Here is a 19,077-nt window from a genome sequence, read left to right as displayed (position 1 = left end):
GAACAAGTTATGGTATCTTCATATAATGAAATGTATATAGCAACGAAAATTAAAGAACTGCTTCTATACACAATCACAAGGGTTAACGTCACAGAGAGAATATTAGCAAAAAAAAAAGTCACAAAAGAAGAAAAATTGTGTGCTTCTATTCCTAGGAAGTTCACAGCAGGCAAAACTAATCTGTGTATTAGAGGCGGGATAGCTGTTGACCTTGCAGGGCAATGACTAAATGGAGGTAGGGGTATAGTGGAAACTGGGTAGGTTTTTTTCTTGACCTGGGGGTTGGTGATCTCCCTGAATGGATATGATGTTATTTTTTTTCTGTAGATACATACAAATTATATCTGTTTATACTTCATGTCTCTCATTATGTGACTAGGAAGGTGGATGTCACGGCTGGAGCTCTGGGTCATCTTTTCTAGTGTCAGTGTCTCCCATGCCCTTGGTGTCATGAAGCGGAGCCCAAAGGAGCTCCTTCCTCTGAATGAGGCCAATGCATTGCTTCAGACCACTAACCTGGCTTCTCTGTGAGAGAGGCCCTATCATCAGACCTGAACTGCTACAGCCAAGCCCATTTCTATTGACACCAAACCCACCATGAGGAATACCTTGGACACACATTACATTATTATCTTAAACAGATGTCTATGGCAATGGTATTGAGGATGGCCTGATGAGAGGTAAATGTTCAGATCTTGCCAAAAATAGATAGCAAGGGCATTTAGAGGATAGGAGGTTGGAGGTACAGTGTATGCAGACACTTTTTTCATCCAGTTCGATCAAGATACATAAACATCTGACTCCTCTCCTACTAAATCTCATGGATGGTATAGAGAACCATGATAAGAAATAAGCAGAAGACCTACCCCTGCCTCGATGCCCAGTGATTGCTCTCCTTATCTTCATGTGATTCAAGTCATTGCTCTTTCTTCGAACATTTAGAGATTTGAGAGAGAACATCCTCATTTATCCATACATTTCCCACTTAGTAAACATCTGGTCCATTAAATGCTTTTAATCAACATTGATTGAAAGAGTAAATGAATCAGTTTTTCAACATGTCCAATTCCATCTGGAAGTGATGAGGTTTGAGGAGGTCCTCATAGTTCAGTGTCTCCCTGAGGCCTCTATCCAGCCTGCAAGACACACTGACTCCCTTCAGCACATCCTTCACATGGCCGTGTGTTTCTGGCCCAGCCTCCGCAGGGCCTCCTTCACATCCTTGTTTCGCAGACTGTAGATGAGGGGATTGAGCATTGGGATGACCAGCGTGTAGAAGACAGAGACTACCTTGCCCTGCTCCATGGACTCAATTGCTCCTGGCTGGGCATACATGACAAAAACAGTCCCAAAAAATAGGGTCACTGCAGTCATGTGGGAGCCACAGGTGGAGAAGATCTTGCGTCTCCCAGCTCCTGACCGCATCCTCAGGATGGTCACTGTGATGTAGCCATAGGAGATGAGGATCACAATCGTCACAGCCACTATGATGAGCCCACAGATGCCAAACAAGAGAAGTTCATTGATGGCCGTGTTGCCACAGGCGATCTGGAGCAGAGGGGGCACATCACAGAAGAAGTGGTTGATGCGGTTGGAGCTGCAGAATGGGAGGTGGAATGTGAAGCTGGTCTGCACAACAGAGTTGAGGCAGCCTCCACAGTAGGCGCCCAGCACCAGGCGAGTGCAGGCAGACTGGCACATGGTGATGGGGTAGCGCAAGGGGCTACAGATGGCCATGAAGCGGTCATAGGCCATGACACCCAAGAGGAAACCTTCAGTTGTGACCAGCAGGGAGAAAAAGAATAACTGGGTGGCACATCCTGTAAAGGTGATGACCTTGGATGAGGAGAAGAAGTTGGCCAGTGCATTGGGGGCGATGACAGATGAGTAGCACAAGTCCAGGAAGGAGAGGTTCTTGAGGAAGAAGTACATTGGGGAGTGCAGTCGGGCATCCAGGGTGATAACGATGATCATGAGGAGGTTACCCAGGACAGTCACCATGTACAGGGCCAGGAACACAGCAAAGAGCAGGGCCTGGGTCTCCAGACCACCTTCAAATCCCTCCAGCACAAAATCTTGAAGGTAGACCATGGAGAGGTTTCCATTACTGTAGGATGGCATGAGCCTCAGTCCTCACCAGGGGTATTACTTCTTCAGTATAGGCAGTTTAAGTAGGTCAAGCTAAATTCCCTGCTGAAGACTATTTAGAAGATAAATAACAACAAAAAATCTGATTGAAGATATAATGGAGTTAATGGTTTAGCAAAGAATTACTCAACAAAATTCAATATACACAGAGGCCCAGGGATTCATCACTCAGAGCTTTTTTATCCCTTGATTCCTAAGCCAATTTTGAAGAGGAATCTGAGAGGCCAGGTAGCTGAGCAGTGAGGTTTTGTTTGTCTTGCAGAGCTAATGCTGACAGTGGTTGGTTACTAGGGACCAGGCAGGATGTACCATAGGAGTGAGATAAATCTGACCATTTCAATCACTGAAAGTGTTAAGATGTTATCTGAGCGCTAGTGCCTCTGACACCTTGCATAAGTAAACATATCTCAAGAGGCAGACACATTATCTTAGACTGCAGGTACTATCTACAAAAGTTCTGTTTAAATAATGCCAGACATTTTTAAAAATTGAATTATGAATTAAAATAACATAAAAACATAAACAATAAACAAGAAAAATGCAAAGGGATTTCAGATTTTGGAATTCACACACATAAGCGTTAAAGTTATTATGTTTAAAGAATAAAAGATGAGACTAAGAATTTTAGCAGAAATGTGAAAGGTGTAAAGCAAATAATATGTAACTTTTTAAAGTACAATGACTAAAATTAGGAATTCAATGAATGAGTTTTACAGATTAGAAATAGTTAAGGAGAAAATTTGTGAACTAGAATACCAATCAGTAGAAAATATTCAGAGTGAAACATTGAGAGACTAAAAGATAGAAGAAAAATCCAGAAATGAGGGTTAGAGACAAAAGATATAGAAAAATACATAGTATGAGCTCCTAAAAAAGAGGAAAAGAGATAAATAGGCTGAATCAGAGCTTGAAGAAATAATGGCCAAGTATTATCTCAAACCAATGAATGATATTATTTTTTTTTAAATTTTTATTTATTTATGATAGTCACACAGAGAGAGGGAGAGAGAGGCAGAGACACAGGCAGAGGGAGAAGCAGGCTCCATGCACCGGGAGCCTGACGTGGGATTCGATCCCGGGACTCCAGGATCGCACCCTGGGCCAAAGGCAGGCGCCAAACCGCTGCGCCACCCAGGGATCCCTGAATGATATTATTCTATAAATTCAATAACACTTCAAATTAAAGCAGGATTTATACAAAGAACACCAAACTTGGGCATGTCATAGGAAATATTTAGAACCAAATAAATAGAAAAACATTAAAAACAGCTTGAGAATGAACCATAGCCACTTCAGGGATGCCTGGTTGGGACAGTCAATGAGGTCTTCCACTCCTGGATTCTGGGATGTGTATGTAGCTCAGCAGTTGATCATCTGCCTTAGGCTAGAGCGGGATCCCAGGGTCATGTGGTTGAGTCCTGCATCGAGTTCCCAGGGGAGGTGGGTGGGTGGGGGGAGCCTGTTTCTCTCTCTGCCTGTGTCTCTGTCTCTCTCTCTCCGTGTCTCTCATGAATAAATAAATAAAATCTTTTTTTTTTAAAACCCTCCTGGCTTTTGCTCAGATTGTGGTCCCAGAGTTGTGAGATTGAGCCTCATGACAGGCACACATTCAGCAGAGAGTCTGCTTGAGACCCTCTCTCCCTTTCCCACTGCCTCTCCCACCTAAAATAAATAAATAAATTAATTAATTAATTAATTAATTAATTAATCTTTTCTATAAAAGAAGACATAGTCGCTTCAAAGTATGAACATTAGAATTAAGACTGACAATTATCTTACCAGATTAAAATAATGGAAGCAAAAATAAAAGGATTTCTATTTTCCTTTGTTCAAAGAAAATAATTACCAACATCTACCAAAAAGTATCCTTCAAGGCTCAAAGTGAATTTAGCAATAATAGTTAAGACTTCAAGACTCCACTGAATATTGAATACAAAAACAAAACTAAGTATCAGTAAGAAATAACAGATTTGAACAGCATTATAAACCAAATAGACCTAACAGGCATACATAGAGCACACTGTGTCCCCATTGATAGCAGAATACATTAATAGCAGAACACGGTGCATGGGAAACATAATCCAGGATAGCCGATATGTTAGTTCACAAAGCAAGTCTCAATAAATGTTAAAAGATTTAAAGTACATGATGTATGTTCTCCAGACAAAATGGAATGAAATCACAGAACAACCACATAGGGCAATTTGGAAAGCTTACAGACATGTGGAAGCTAAACAACATATTTTTAAATCACAATGAAAATTATAAAATATTTTGAGATTAATGAAAATGGAGACACAACACCCCCAAACTTAGGAGATACAATGAAAGAAGACTCAGAAATTTATAGCTATAAACACCAACATTAAAAAAATATTTAAAATCAATTATTTAAGTTTCCATCTTAGGAAAGAAAGAGTAACAATACAAAACTAAACTCAAAGCATAAAGAATGAGATAATAAAGGTTGGAGAAGACAAAAATGAATTAGAGGAAAGTAATATAAGGCAGAAAATCAAAGACATTAAAAGTTAGTTCCCCAAAAAGTTTAGCCAACTTCATATTCAGTTAGATTGACCTAAAAAATCAGAATTAAATTTCTAAAATCAGGACTGAAAGCAGACACGTGACTTCTGAACTTACATAAATAAAAAGTATCGTAAGAATATATTGGAACAATCGTATGCTAACACATTAGCTAACCTAATGAAATGAACAAATTCCTGGAAACACTCAAACTGACATAACCAACCCAAGGAGAAATAGAAAATCTGAGAAGACATATAACAAAGAGATTGACTCAGTAGTCAAAAACATTTCTAACAAAGAGAAGTTCAGGACCAGATGGTTTCAGTGGTGACTTTTACCAGTGAATATAAGAATTAACATATGTACAACTCAAAGTCTAAAAATGTAGATAGGAGAAACCACTTCTTAATTCATTCCATAAGGCCTGTATTGTTTTCACACAAAATGGAGACAAAGATATTTCAAGAAAATGAAGCTAAAGATCAATATGTCTTAGGAATATAGATACAAGAATCCTTGTCAAAATATGAGCAAGCTAAATAAGCAGAACTTCACAAGGACTATACAGCATGAGACAAGTGAGAGTTATCTCAGGAATGCAAGAGTGGAGCAATATACAAAAATCATTCAATGTGATACACTATACAAGTGGAATTCAGGGAAAATAACCACATGATGATCTCAGTAGATACATAAAAACTACAAAACATTGCTGAACAGAATGCAAGAAGAAATGTAAAGATATCCCATGTTCATGGACTGGAAGACTTACTAATGTCAGGATGTAGTAATCCCCAAATTTACACACAGATTCAATTATAATCCTATTAAAATTCCAATTGTCTTCTTTGATTTGGGGCAGAAATCGCCCTAAATAGTGAAAACAATATTTAAAAGGACAAAGTAGGAGCACTAACACTTCCTGATTTTAAAACTGACTTTGAACCAGAGCAGTGTTGTATTTACACAAGGATAGACATAGACCAAAGAAAAGGAATCAAGAATACAGAAATAAACTCACACATCTGAGATTTTCAACAAGGGGCCCACCAGCACCATCCAACAGTAAAAAATAGTCTTTTTCACAAATGGTGATGGAAAAACTAAATATCCAATATCCACATGCAAAAGAATTAAGTAAGAGCTTTACTTCACATCACATACAAAAATTAACTCAAAATGGACAAAGACCTAAATGCATGTGCTAAAATTATAAAATTATTAGATGTTAAAGAGACATCAATGTCATTTATTGTGACTTGGGATTAGTCAGCAATTTCTTAGATATGACATCAAAGTACAAACAACAAAATAGATTAAAACTAAAATAAGGGATCCCTGGGTGGCACAGCGGTTTGGCGCCTGCCTTTGGCCCAGGGCGTGATCCCGGAGACCCGGGATCGAATCCCACGTCGGGCTCTGGGTGCATGGAGCCTGCTTCTCCCTCTGCCTGTGTCTCTGCCTCTCTCTCTCTCTCTCTGTGTCACTATCATAAATAAATAAAAATTAAAAAAAAATAAAAATAAAATAAGATAAAATAGACAAATTGAACATCAAAATTAAAATATTGCACATTGAAGGACACTATCAAGAATATGAAACAGCCCATTTTATGGGAGAAAATTTAAAAAAATTACATATATTATAGGGATCTGTTATTCATTGAATAACATATATTATTCATTGAATATACAGAACTCTTCCACTCAGCAACAAAAAGACTCAAATTTTACTTTTTAAGATTTTTTATTTTATTTATTCATGAGACACACACACACAGAGAGGCAGAGAGATAGTCAGAGGGGGAAGCAGCCTCCCTTGAGGGAGCCTGATGTGGGACTCGATCCCAGGACCTCGGGATCAAGATCTGAGCTAAAAGCAGACCCTCAACCACAGAGCCACCCACTCAGCCTGACAGTCAAATTTTAAAATGGGTAAAGGACCTGCATGGATATTTCTCCAAAGTTAATATACAAGTGGCCAATAAGTATAAGAGAAGTTATTCAATGTCATTAGTCAAGAGGGAACTGTGGAACAAAACCACTATGAGATTCCACTTCATTTGTTAGAAGGGTTACAATTATTTTTAAAGATAGAGAAGAACAAGGGTTGGTGAGAATTTGGAAATTAGAACCTTCATATACAGCAGGTACAAATATAAGAGTGGTACAGCCTCTGTAGAAAATAGCTTTCCCATTCCACAGAAAGTTAGACACAGGGTTTGCCTATGACCCACCCTAATCCACATGTAGGGATGTGTCCAAGAGAATTGACAATATATGTTCACATACAAGCCTGTTCACAAATGTTCATAATAGCAATATTCATAATAGCTAAAAGCAAATGTGAGCCAAATGTCCATCAAATCGTGAAGAGATAAACAAAATGTGAAATATTTATACAGTGGCAACATCAGTATGAAGCCATTAAAGAAGTGAAATTCTTTTGTGGGGGTTAGGGAGGGAGCACACAGGTGAGCAGGGGGAGGGGCAGAGGGAGAATCTTAAGCAGGATCCATGCCCAGCATGGAGTCCAATATGGGGCTTGACTCACAACCCTGAGATCATGACCTGCACCCAAATCAAGAGTCAGATGCTGAACTGACTGAACCACCCAGGATACACCGTGGATGACCCTTGGAAACATTATGCTGAGTAAATGAAGCTTGACACAAAAGACTGAATAATCTATTGTTCCATTTATATAAAATGTGCAGAAGAGGGACAGAAGTGCATTTGTATTTGCCAAAATATGGTTGGGAGAGAGGGAAAGGAGAGTGCTAATGGGTATAGGGTTTCTTGTGTGATGGAACTATTCTGGAACCAGAAAGTTGAACATGGTGGATATAATAAAATGAAAGACCACGCTTGTTTGTACACTTTGAACTGGTAAAATTGTGACTTTTATGTCATGTGAGATTATTCCTCAATTTAAAATTTTAAAAATACAAATAATGAAGGTTAAATAAGAACATTTACCAGCTATTTAAACTGAGAGAATTTAATTGAGGCACATCAAATATGTTAAAAATCCATGTGTTCATCATACCAAAAAAACCACTTCATTGGTTATCTTAGGAGATGCTGAGGGAATCCACGCAGTGATGCTCATAGTGAGGAAATAAATGTTTAGAGGGATTATCCCTTTATAGAAAATTGCAGCTAATAAATAAAGATTGAATTACACAATTTGAATTTATCGTCCTATAATCCCCTAATGAAACAATGAATTTAGGTAAGATTACTGATGGCTACTAATATTAGAAAACAAGAAATGCAGCCAGGTGGACCCCTAAGTGGAAGTACGCAGAACACTTATGAAATATTCCTGCAAAAAAAATCAATCGTGAGCCAGACTGAGCCTCTAGGGCCTACCAGTTACTGGAAATATAAGGAGCAACAAAGTATGCCAATCAACACTACAGGGACATGATCAGCAAAATCTGTCATGTGTGTGAGTGGCTTTGCAGGATAAACAATCTGTTTTCTTCAATAAATAAGGTGAAGTAATAATTTTGAAATGAAAACAGAGGGACAGGAAGCCAGTGAATGAGAGACTTTAGAGGCATCATGAGAGCACGGTGTAAGGATGTTAATCCTGTTCCAAAACAAACTATAAAGGAAAAATGAGTCAATCAGGACAATTAAAACACTAAATGGCAATTTCATAATATTAAGAAGACATTATTAATTGTTTTATAGATAATAGTGACATTGGAGTTATCTTTCTTTAAAGTCCTCACTCTAATCCCTCAGTTTAGAGGGATTAGATATGATTGGCTCTAGGTTGATAATATTGAAGTTGGTGGGTGCTATAGGTAATCCATTACTACTCTAGTTTCATGTCTGTGTGTTTGAGAACAGCCATAATAAAGAGAGGCCTTTATCTAAAAATAAATAAAATAAAACTAAGTGAAGAGAATTGGTCTCACACAGGAAGAAAAGCAGACGTGACTTTTAGGTAGCAGGAAACTGACCTTGGGGACGAGGGGAGCTCAGTGATGGCAGAAAGAATGAAGGTTATGAAAAATGGCCCCAAATGGATATACCTAAATAAATACAGATTTTATGAAATGTACATCAGGTTGAAAATGGAGAAAGTAAAAAATACAGGTAATTGAGAGTAAATACCTAGAGTAAAAACAGTTTCCTCATTGTTCAGAACATCAATAAAAAATACTAATGTCAGTTATGTTAGGTCAAGAATGCAATTTGCAATTTGTTTGCCACCCCTAACAAAAGAAAAAGAATACTAAACAAATGTAAAACTTCCAAGCTAATATAAAGAAAAGGTGGAATAATACTTTTTTCAATGAATGCAAAAAATGGAAGAAGAGAGAGAGAAAAAATAAATATTGCTAATGAACTCAGTATGCATACAGCCTAAAAATGGGGTATTATGTGAAGGACTAAAGTGTCTTGTACAACATGATTGGAATGAAGTTTCCAATGAAAAGATGTTCCAGTAGGCAGGTTGAAGAAACAAAACTTAACCATACACTATATAAGAGATAGAAAAAGCAACAAAATTGTTGAAAACAAAGTGATGGAAACAAACACAGCAAACTAACATTCCACCAAACAACCACACGACACCACAGTTGCTATACTAATCCCAAAGCCCAATTCAGGATAAAAACACCAGCTGAGAAGAAGACACTTCACAGTGACGAGAAACATTTGGTTCCCCTGAGACGGGCAACCGTGTTAAATGTGTGAGCACCTGCTAGAAGAGCCTCAGGGTGTACAAAGCAAAACTGGGCACTTACGGGAGAAAAGTACAAATCCACAACTATGTGAGAGATTTTAACCCCCTCCCTTGGAACTGATAGAACAATCTCACAAGGTGCCAACCTGGATATGGAACGTTTAGGCAGTAACATAGTGACCATAACCTAAAGGAGCACGGCACAAAATGGCAGGATGTATATTCTTTGTTTTCTTTTTCCTAAAAGCTTTTGTTTAAAGTCCAGTAGAGTTAAGAGAGTATAATATTAGTTTCAGGTGTACAGTATAGTGATTCAGCCCTTCTATACAGCACCTGGTGCTTATCACGACAGGTGTGCTCCTTCATCCCCATCGCCTCGAGCCCCCCATCCCCGGCCCACCTCCCCTCTCTTACCCTCAGTGTGTTCTCTGTAGTTCAGAGTCTGTTTTCTGGTTTGCCTCTCTCCTTTCTTCCCCTATGTTCATTTGTTTTATTTCTGAAATTCCACACATGAGTGAGATCATATGATAATTGTCTTTCTCTGACTTTATGTAGCATAATACCCTCTATATCCACCCATGTTATTGTAAATGGCAAGACTTCATGGGTTTTTATGGCTGAGTAATACTGCATTGCATGTATATGTCACCTCTTTATCAATCAGTCAGAGGATGTACATTATTTTCAAGAGTATAAATAACACATTAACACATTGGTTATATTCTGGACTCATTGCAGCTTTCAACAAATTTCAAAGGACTGAAGGTGTAAAAAATATATTGTGTGCAATTTATATGAAACCAGGCCAAAAGTAAATCACAAATAGATCATGTAAAAATCCTTGTGTATTTTTAATTTTAAAAGTACTTCTAAGTAAGCCATGGGTGTAAACAAGAATTTTGAAATATAGAAATTGCATAAGATGAGTAACAAAAGTAGCAGCTTGGATGCATTACCGTCTGTGTTTAAAGGCAAATTTAAACACTTCTTTAAAGGGAAGAAAGTAAAGAAGAAAATTTATTAAATACAAAACAGACATACACAAGAGAGATGTTATAACAAAAGGTGATAGTTTGGGATGACTGATCAAATAACCAGACTTTTGAGGGATGAAGGAGAAAAGGCAGAAATTACTGAGGTCGGGAATGAAAGGAGGTTATCACTGAGATCCTTGAATCAGAGTGGATCGTGACAGAGTGTTTTCATAAACTTGAAAAGTTGTGGAATTTGCAAACCACGAGAAAGATTTCCCCCAACCCAAATGTCCCAATAATGAACGAGGTTGAAGATCTGTAAGTTTCATAATTCTTGAGAAATGTGATATGTATTGTAAAATCTTTCCATGGAAAAGGTTCCAGGACTAGATGGCTTTGCAGTGGAAAGTAAATACCTTTACTAACTATGACCAAGTCTACCAAAACTGAATCTTACAAAAAACTTCAAAACAATAGAAGGAAAATTTCCGTGTTATTTTATGAGGCTCGTGTAATATTAATGCCAAACTCTAACAAGGATATTATAAAAAATTTTTTACAATTACACTATCTCAATCACAAGTATATAAGCAAATTTACCAAACAAAATCTGATTAAGTACCATATAAAACTTATGGTATGCCCAACACCAAGTGTCTGTATTCCAGGAATGCATAAACTGTAGAGAGAAACCAAAGTAGACTTAAGTAACATGGTGGGATTCCAGATCCCCAAACTGGAACACTCAATATTGCAAAGATGCCAGTTCTCCCCAGTGAAGTGAGTCACTGTGATTTTTTATTGTGGAATCTGAAGAGGTGATCCTAAAACCATGTTGAATTGCAACACTAGTGTTTCCAAGACAGTTTTGAGAAATTATCAAGGGGGGGATTTGCACTATCAGCAAACAGCGAGGGGGATTTGCACTATCAGAAACTCACTGTAGGTGTGATGAAACAATGATAGCGACAGAGGATAGGCCATCTGAGTACGGAACACAACAGAAAGCCTGGAAGTCAACTCAGTGCTTGTTAGACACCCCATTTACCAAACAGGTGGGAAGTCTATGGAAAAGTAAAAAATCTGGGTCAATTAAGAGTCATAGGCTAACCACTGAGATTTGGCTCTTACCTCATACTAGACACACAAAAGAGTCCAGGCTGAATGCAGAGTTAGATTTGAAAGCAAAATAGTGATGAGAATAGAGAAGACCCTCCAGGTCCTCAAGCAGGAAAGTGCCTCCCAAATGTCCCGTGCAGGGAGCAAAAAGGAGTAAAGCACGAAGGAAATACCTTGAGGATGGAGCTACATGAAAATCGAGAGAGTCTGCAGAGTGTGTCAAGGCAGAGCACAGCTTGGGAAGGCACACTGCAATACATGATGGGAAACCGACTTGTCTGCATGATATATAAGTAATCCTTGACCCACAAGAATAAGACAAGCCTGTAGAAATGCGAGAGACAGGTAGAAGCGATGTGCAGAGGAGAGGAGCCAAATGTGCTGGACACATTTGAAATGTGTCCTGTCTCCCCACGGGCTCTCCGTCACCTCTCTGATGAGACTGTTTCCTGTATGTGCCATAGGCAACCTGGTCACACCCCGTCTCACTGCCTGTGTCCCATCATATTGCACATGTTTGTTGTCATGTCTGCCTTCCTGCAGAGCCATGAGCTCCCAGGGCTGGCCTTGATCTACACTATTTCTGCATCCCCCACCCTGGGACCATGTCCCTTAGAAGTGTGTGCTCAGTTCTCTGGTGGGCTACTGATTTGAGCCTGAGAAATACATTTCAGGTCATGAGGGAGCCTGGTGCTGTGATCCTCTGATTAAAATGAAAACCTGTTCCTTCAGATGGAATGACCCTGATCCCAAATAGTGCTGGCCAGGGCAGGAGTGGGTCACCCTTTCAGCTGCTGAGGCAAGCCCTGAGTGCTTCCTGTCTACCATAACTCTGATGCCCCCCTTACACACTCGGTGTCTTTCATACCCTGGACTCCTGAGGGATGGCCGCCTTGACCTTTACCTCCTCCAGGTGAGGGTCATGACTGTTGAAGGTCACACAGCCCATGTCTATGCAGATGATGATGAGGTCGGCTTGTAGAACTGTCACCCCTCCTTCTTAGTTTTGGGTTCCCATGCAATGAAGAGAGTGTTGGGAGGGAGCAGGCGAGGGTCTTGGGGTCACAGGGGCTGTGTGGATGGGTGCTCCATGTTCAAGCTTCAGGAGCTCCTGGTTTCTGGTAGAAGCAGAGGAGGAAATGGCCTCAGCTCACTTCAGCTGCCACATCTTGTTGCTTCATCCAGGCAGTAGTAGTGCAAGGACGTGCACCTTGGGGTCACTGTGCTGGGAAGGTCTCTCCTCCTGAACTGCTGGGACTTGGAGCCTTGAATGGCCAATTAGGTGAGCTTGTTTGTCTTCTGGCCTCTGGAGTGTACTGGGACTCCCAGTTCCCCTGGGTACCACTGTCATCAAGCTCTGTCTGAACCCGTCTGCCCCTACACAGCTAGGCTCCAAAGCAGACAAGTCTCTCTGGGCCTCAGGTGTGAGCAGAAGAGAATCATAGACATCATGTGCCCACCTTAATGCCCGTCATCCGGTTACCCCATTCCCTATACCCTCCACTGCAGCAACCATTAATTTCTTTCCTATATGGAAGACTCATTTTTAACAATTTTATTCAGAAGAGAGCACTTGACCTAGGAACTACCATTTAATACATTTTTTCAGAACACAGTAATCATGTTGGTTGTAGATACAGGGTACAGCACATCTCTAAAGCTTATTCTTTTATGACAGCAGTTTATGTCTGTTACATAATAACTTCATCACCCCACCTGTGGCAATCTCCATACCCTCCATCAAGGTTGCAGGACACATTGACTCCCTTCAGCACATCCTTCACATGGTCGTGTGCTTCTGGCCCAGCCTCCGCAGGGCCTCCTTCACATCCTTGTTTCGTAGACTGTAGATGAGGGGATTGAGCATTGGGATGACCAGCGTGTAGAAGACAGAGACCACCTTGCCCTGCTCCATGGACTCAATTGCTCCTGGCTGGGCATACATGACAAAGAGAGTCCCAAAAAAGAGAGTCACTGCAGTCATGTGGGAGCCACAGGTGGAGAAGATCTTGCGTCTCCCAGTTCCTGAGCGCATCCTCAGGATGGTCACTGTGATGTAGCCATAGGAGATGAGGATCACAATCGTCACAGCCACTATGATGAGCCCACAGATGCCAAACAAGAGAAGTTCATTGATGGCCGTGTTGCCACAGGCGATCTGGAGCAGAGGGGGCACATCACAGAAGAAGTGGTTGATGCGGTTGGAGCTGCAGAATGGGAGGTGGAATGTGAAGCTGGTCTGCACAACAGAGTTGAAGCAGCCTCCACAGTAGGCACCCAGCAGCAGGCGAGTGCAGGCAGACTGGCACATGGTGATGGGGTAACGCAAGGGGTTACAGATGGCCATGAAGCGGTCATAGGCCATGACACCCAGGAGGAAGCCTTCAGTTGTGGCCAGCAAGGAGAAAAAGAAAAACTGGGTGGCACATCCTGCAAAGGTGATGACCTTGGACGAGGAGAAGAAGTTGGCCAGTGCATTTGGGGCAATGACAGATGAGTAGCACAAGTCCACAAAGGAGAGGTTCTTGAGGAAGAAGTACATTGGGGAGTGCAGGCGGGCATCCAGGGTGATAACGATGATCATGAGGAGGTTACCCAGCACAGTCACCATGTACAGGGCGAGGAACACAGCAAAGAGCAGGGCCTGGGTCCTAAGGCCACCTGCAAATCCCTCCAGCACAAAATCTTGAAAGTAGACCTTGGAGAGGTTTCCATTATTGTGCAATGGCATGAGCCTCAGTCCTCCCGACGGGAATTACCCCTCCTTGTTGGCAAAATAAGTGGGTCAAGCTAAACTCCTGCTGAAGACTATTTAGAACAGATAAACAACAACAAAAAATCTAGTTGAAGATATAATGGAGTTAATGGTTTAGCAAAGAATTAATAAACAAAATTCAAGATAGACGCATAGGTCCAAGGATTTCAATACTGAAGATTTCTTCTTCCCTTCATTCCTAAGCCAATTGTGAAGAGGAATCTGATAGCCAGGTGGTTCAGCAGTGAGATTTTCCCTGTCTTCCAGAGCTAATGTGATAATGATTGGTTACTACTGGAGCAGCCAGGATGCACCATGGGAGTGAGTTAAATCAGGAGTAAGTATGCAGCTGAGCTTCTGACCATTTCAATCACTGATAGTATATTAAGACACGATCTGAATGCTATGCTCTAAAACCCTGCAAAAATAAACATATATCAAGTTGAAGACATGTTATCCTAGACTGCAGATGTTTTCTCTAAAAGTTTTTGTAACAACTGCCAGACAGAATTAAAAAATTGAATTCCTGTAATAAAAATTAAAATTACCCGACCATAGAGAAACCCCAAGAGGTTTCCGATTTTGGTGTAACACATATGTAAATTTTATATAAAGTTATTATTTTAAAGAATGAAAGATGAGCGATGCCTGGGTGGCTCAGTGGTTAGGGCCTGCCTTTGCCCCAGGGCGTGATCCTGGAGTCCCGGGATCGAGTCCCACCTTGGGTTTCCTGCATGGAACCTGCTTCTCCCTATGCCTGTGTCTCTGCCTCTCTCTCTCTCTCTCTGTGTGTGTGTGTTTCTGTCTCTGTATCTCTCATGAATAATTTTTTAAAAAGAATGAAAGTTGAGAGTTACAATCTTATTTGAAATTTGCAAGCAATAAAGAATAATATGTAACAGTTTAGAAGTACAATGGCTAAAATTAGGAACTCAATGAATGAATTTTAAAGATTAGCTAAGAAGAAAATTAGTGAACTAGAATACGGATCAGTGGAAAATACTCAGAGTGAAGTATTGAGAGACAAAAGGACAGAAAAAATCAGAAATGAGTGTTAGAGATCAACAACATAGAGATATACATATTATGAATTCCGTAAAAAGATTAAAGAGATTAATATGCTGAATCAGTGCTTGAAGAGTTAATGGCCAGGTGTTATCTCAAAACAATGAAAGATATTATTCTACAGATTCATTAACCTACAAAATCAAAGCAGCATTTATACAATGAACGCCACACTTGGACATATCATAGTAAAAATATTTAGAGTCAAAATAAAGAGAAAAGTATAAAAGCATTCTGAGAAAGAAAACAATCACTTCAGGGGCACCTAAGTGGAACAGTCGGTTAGGACTCTGATTCCTGGCTTCTGCTCAGGTTGTGATCTCAGAGTTGTGAGATTGGTTACCATGGCAGGCTCACATTCAGCACAGAATCTGTTTGAGACCCTCGCTCCCTTTCCCAGTGCCCCTCCTCTAAAATAAATAATAAAACCTTTCTTTACAAAAAAGACAAAAAAGAAGACATAGTCATTTCAATGTTTAAAGTTAGAAATAAGACTGACAATTGTCTTACCAGATTAAAAATAATGGAAGCCAAGGAAATATATTTTCCTTTCTTCAAAGAAAATAATTATCAACTATTATTCTGCATCTAGCCAAACATATCCTTCAGAACTCAAAGTGAATGTAGCTGTAACAATTAAGGAGTCAATCCATTTACAATTGTATCCAAAAGCATAAGATACCTAGGAATAAACCAACCAAAGAAGTAAAGGATCCATACCCTAAAACTACAGAACACTTGTGAAAGAAATTGAGGAAGTCACAAAGAGATGGAAAAATATTCCATCCTCACAGATTGGAAGAATTAATATTGTGAAAATGTCTCTGCTACCCAGGGCAATTTACACATTCAATGCAATCCGTATCAAAATCCCATGGACTTGGGGGCAGCACCGGTGGCTCAGTGGTTTAGCACCGCCTTCAGCCTAGGGCATGATCCTGGAGACAGGGGATTGAGTCCCACGTTGGGCTCCCTGCATGGAGCCTGCTTTTCCCTCTCTCTCTCTCTCTCTTTCTCTTATGAATAAATAAATAAAATCTTTTAAAAATATCCCATGGACTTTCATTAGGGAGTTGGAACAAATAATCTTAAGATTTGTGTGGAGTCAGAAAAGACCCCAAATAGCCAGGGGGATATTGAAAAAGAAAACCAGAGCCGGTGGCATCACAATGCCAAGTTTCAAGTTGTACTACAAAGCTGTGATCATCAAGACAGTGTGGTGCTGGCACAAAAAGAGACACATACATCAATGGAACAGAATAGAGAACCCAGAAATGGGCCCTCAACTCTATGGTCGACTAATATTCAACAAAGCAGGAAAGACTATCCAGTGGAAAAAGGACAGTCTCTTCAATAAATGGTGCTGGGAAAATTGGACAGCCATGTGTAGCAGAACGAAACGAGATCATTGTCTGACACCAGACAAAGATAAACTCAAAATGGATGAAAGATCTAAACGTGAGACAAGAATCCATCAAAATCCTAGGGGAGAACACAGGCAACACCCTTTTTGAAGTTGGCCACAGTAACTTCTTGCAAGATCTATCTATGAAGGCAAGAGAAACAAAAGCAAAAATGAACTATTGGGACTTCATCAAGATAAGAAGCTTCTGCACACCAAAGAAACAGTCAACAAAACTCAAAGACAACCTACAGAATGGGAGAAGATATTTGCAAATTACCTATCAGATCAAGGGCTAGTTTCCAAGACCTATAAAGAACTTATTAAACTCAACAGCAAAGAAACGAACAGTCCAATCATGAAATGGGCAAAAGACATGAAGAGAAATCTCACAGAGGAAGACATAGACATGGCCAACAAGCACATGAGGAAATGCTCCGCATCACTGGCCATCAGGGAAATACAAATCAAAACCACCAGAAGATCCCACCTCACACCAGTGAGAATGGTGAAAATGAACAAGATGGGAAACAACAGATGTTGGAGAGGATGTGGAGAAAGAGGAACCCTCTTGCACTGTGATGGGAATGTGACCTGGTGCAGCCACTCTGAAAACTGTGTGGAGGTTCCTCAAAGAGTGAAAAATAGACCTGCCCTACGACCCAGCAATTGCACTGCTGGGGATTTACCCCAAAGATACAGATGCAGTGAAATGCCGGGACACCTGCACCCTGATGATTCTAGCAGCAATGTCCACAGTAGCCAAACTGTGGAAGGAGCCTCGGTGTCCATCGAAAGATGAATGGATAAAGAAGCTGTGGTCTCTGTATACAATGGGATATTCCTCAGCCACTAGAAATGACAAATACCCACCATTTGCTTCGACGTGGATGGAACTGGAGGGTATTATGCTGAGTGAAGTCAGTCAGTCGGAGAAGGACAATCATCATATGGTCTCACTCATATGGGGAATATAAAAATTGTGAATGGGATTAAAGGGAAAGGAGGGGAACTGAATGGGAAATATCCAAGAAGGTGACAGAACATGGAGGCTCCTGGTTCTGGGAAACGAACAAAGGGTGGTGGAAAGGGAGGTGAGTGGGGGGAAGGGTGATTGGGTGACGGGCACTGAGGGGGGCATCTGACGGGATGAGCACTGGGTGTTATGCTATATGTTGGCAAATAGAACTCCAATAAAAAATATAAAAAAAAGGAGGAGGTGCAAGATGGCAGAAGAGTAGGGTCCCCAAATCACCTGTCCCCACCAAATTACCTAGATAACTTTCAAATCATCCTGAAAATCTACGAATTCAGCCTGAGATTTAAAGACAGAACAGCTGAAATGCTACAGTGAGAAGAGTTCCCGCTTCTATCAAGTTCCCGCTTCTATCAAGGTTCCCGCTTCTTTCAAGGGAAAAAGAAATAAACAAAAGGCCTCCAAGGGGGAGGGGCCCCGCGAGGAGCCGGGCTGAGGCCCGGTCGAGTGTCCCCAGGACAGGAGAGCCCCGTCCCGGAGAAGCAGGAGCTGCACCAACCTTTCTGGGCGGAAAGGGGCTCGCAGGGAGATGGAGCAGGACCCAGGAGGGCGGGGATGCCCTCGGGCTCCCGGGGACACTAACAGACACCTGCGCCCCAGGGGAGTGCGCCGAGCTCCCTAAGGGCTGCAGCGCGCACGGCGGGACCCGGAGCAGCTCGGGGGGCTCAGGCGGCGGCTCCGCGGAGGGGGCTGTGGGGTGGGAGCGTGATTCCAACAGCGCAGGCCCGGGAGCACAGGGCGCTGGGACACAGCCCAGGATCCGGCCTCCCCCGGGACAGGCTGAGGCCAGGAGGGACCAGGACAGCGAGGACGCTCCTGCCCCGAGCTGAGCAGATCAGCGGCCCCGCCCGGAGCCTCCAGGCCCTGCAGACGGAGAGCTTCAGAGCTACTGCGGGGGCTGACTCCAGGGCTGCAGAGCTGGCCCCGCCACTGCGGTTATTCCTCCTGGGGCCTCACGGGGTAAACAACCCCCACTGAGCCCTGCACCAGGCAGGGGGCTGAGCAGCTCCCCCAAGTGCTAACACCTGAAAATCAGCACAGCAGGCCCCTCCCCCAGAAGACCAGCTAGACGGACAAGTTCCAGGGGAAGTCAAGGGACTTAAAGTATACAGAATCAGAAGATACTCCCCCGTGTTTTTTTCTTTTCTTGTTTTTTTTCTTCTTTTGATTCTGATTCCTTCCCCCACCCCTTTTTTCACCTTTCTTTCTTTTTCTCTTTTTCTTCTCTTTTTTCCTTTTTTCTACCTTTTTTCTTTTTTCTTTTTTTTTTCTTTCCTTCTCTCTCTCTCTTTTTCTCCTTTTCCCAATACAACTTGTTTTTGGCCACTCTGCACTGAACAAA

The 19,077-nt window shown here is 41.4% G+C and overlaps 2 protein-coding genes across 8 annotated transcripts in view; both read right to left on the bottom strand.

The window, feature by feature from the left end:
- Positions 1-999: 999 nt before the first annotated feature.
- LOC112670013 (olfactory receptor 12-like) overlaps positions 1,000-19,077 on the bottom strand; it is a 50,849-nt gene continuing 32,771 nt past the window's right edge. For 4 of the 6 annotated variants that reach the window (XM_049100853.1, XM_049100852.1, XM_049100850.1 and 1 more), the window contains exon 2: positions 1,000-2,200. In XM_049100853.1, coding sequence (XP_048956810.1) covers positions 1,171-2,121 — 951 coding nt within the window. In that variant the 5' untranslated portion in view covers positions 2,122-2,200 and the 3' untranslated portion in view covers positions 1,000-1,170. Of the gene's footprint in view, positions 2,201-12,345; positions 12,876-19,077 lie in introns of those variants that run through there. The other 2 variants (XM_049100851.1, XM_025463671.3) reach the window with 2 other exon arrangements.
- The window catches only part of LOC112670012 (olfactory receptor 12-like), a 35,003-nt gene continuing 28,976 nt past the window's right edge, over positions 13,051-19,077 (bottom strand). For both annotated transcript variants that reach the window (XM_035716471.2, XM_035716467.2), the window contains exon 2: positions 13,051-14,650. In XM_035716471.2, the coding sequence (XP_035572364.1) occupies positions 13,258-14,208 (951 nt within the window). In that variant the 5' untranslated portion in view covers positions 14,209-14,650 and the 3' untranslated portion in view covers positions 13,051-13,257. The remainder of the gene's footprint in view (positions 14,651-19,077) is intronic.

This window comes from Canis lupus, chromosome 25 (assembly GCF_003254725.2).
Source record: "Canis lupus dingo isolate Sandy chromosome 25, ASM325472v2, whole genome shotgun sequence".
Taxonomy (NCBI): Eukaryota; Metazoa; Chordata; class Mammalia; order Carnivora; family Canidae; genus Canis; species Canis lupus.
Note: the sequence above shows the minus strand (reverse complement) of the source record. Positions and strands in the feature narration are given on the sequence as shown.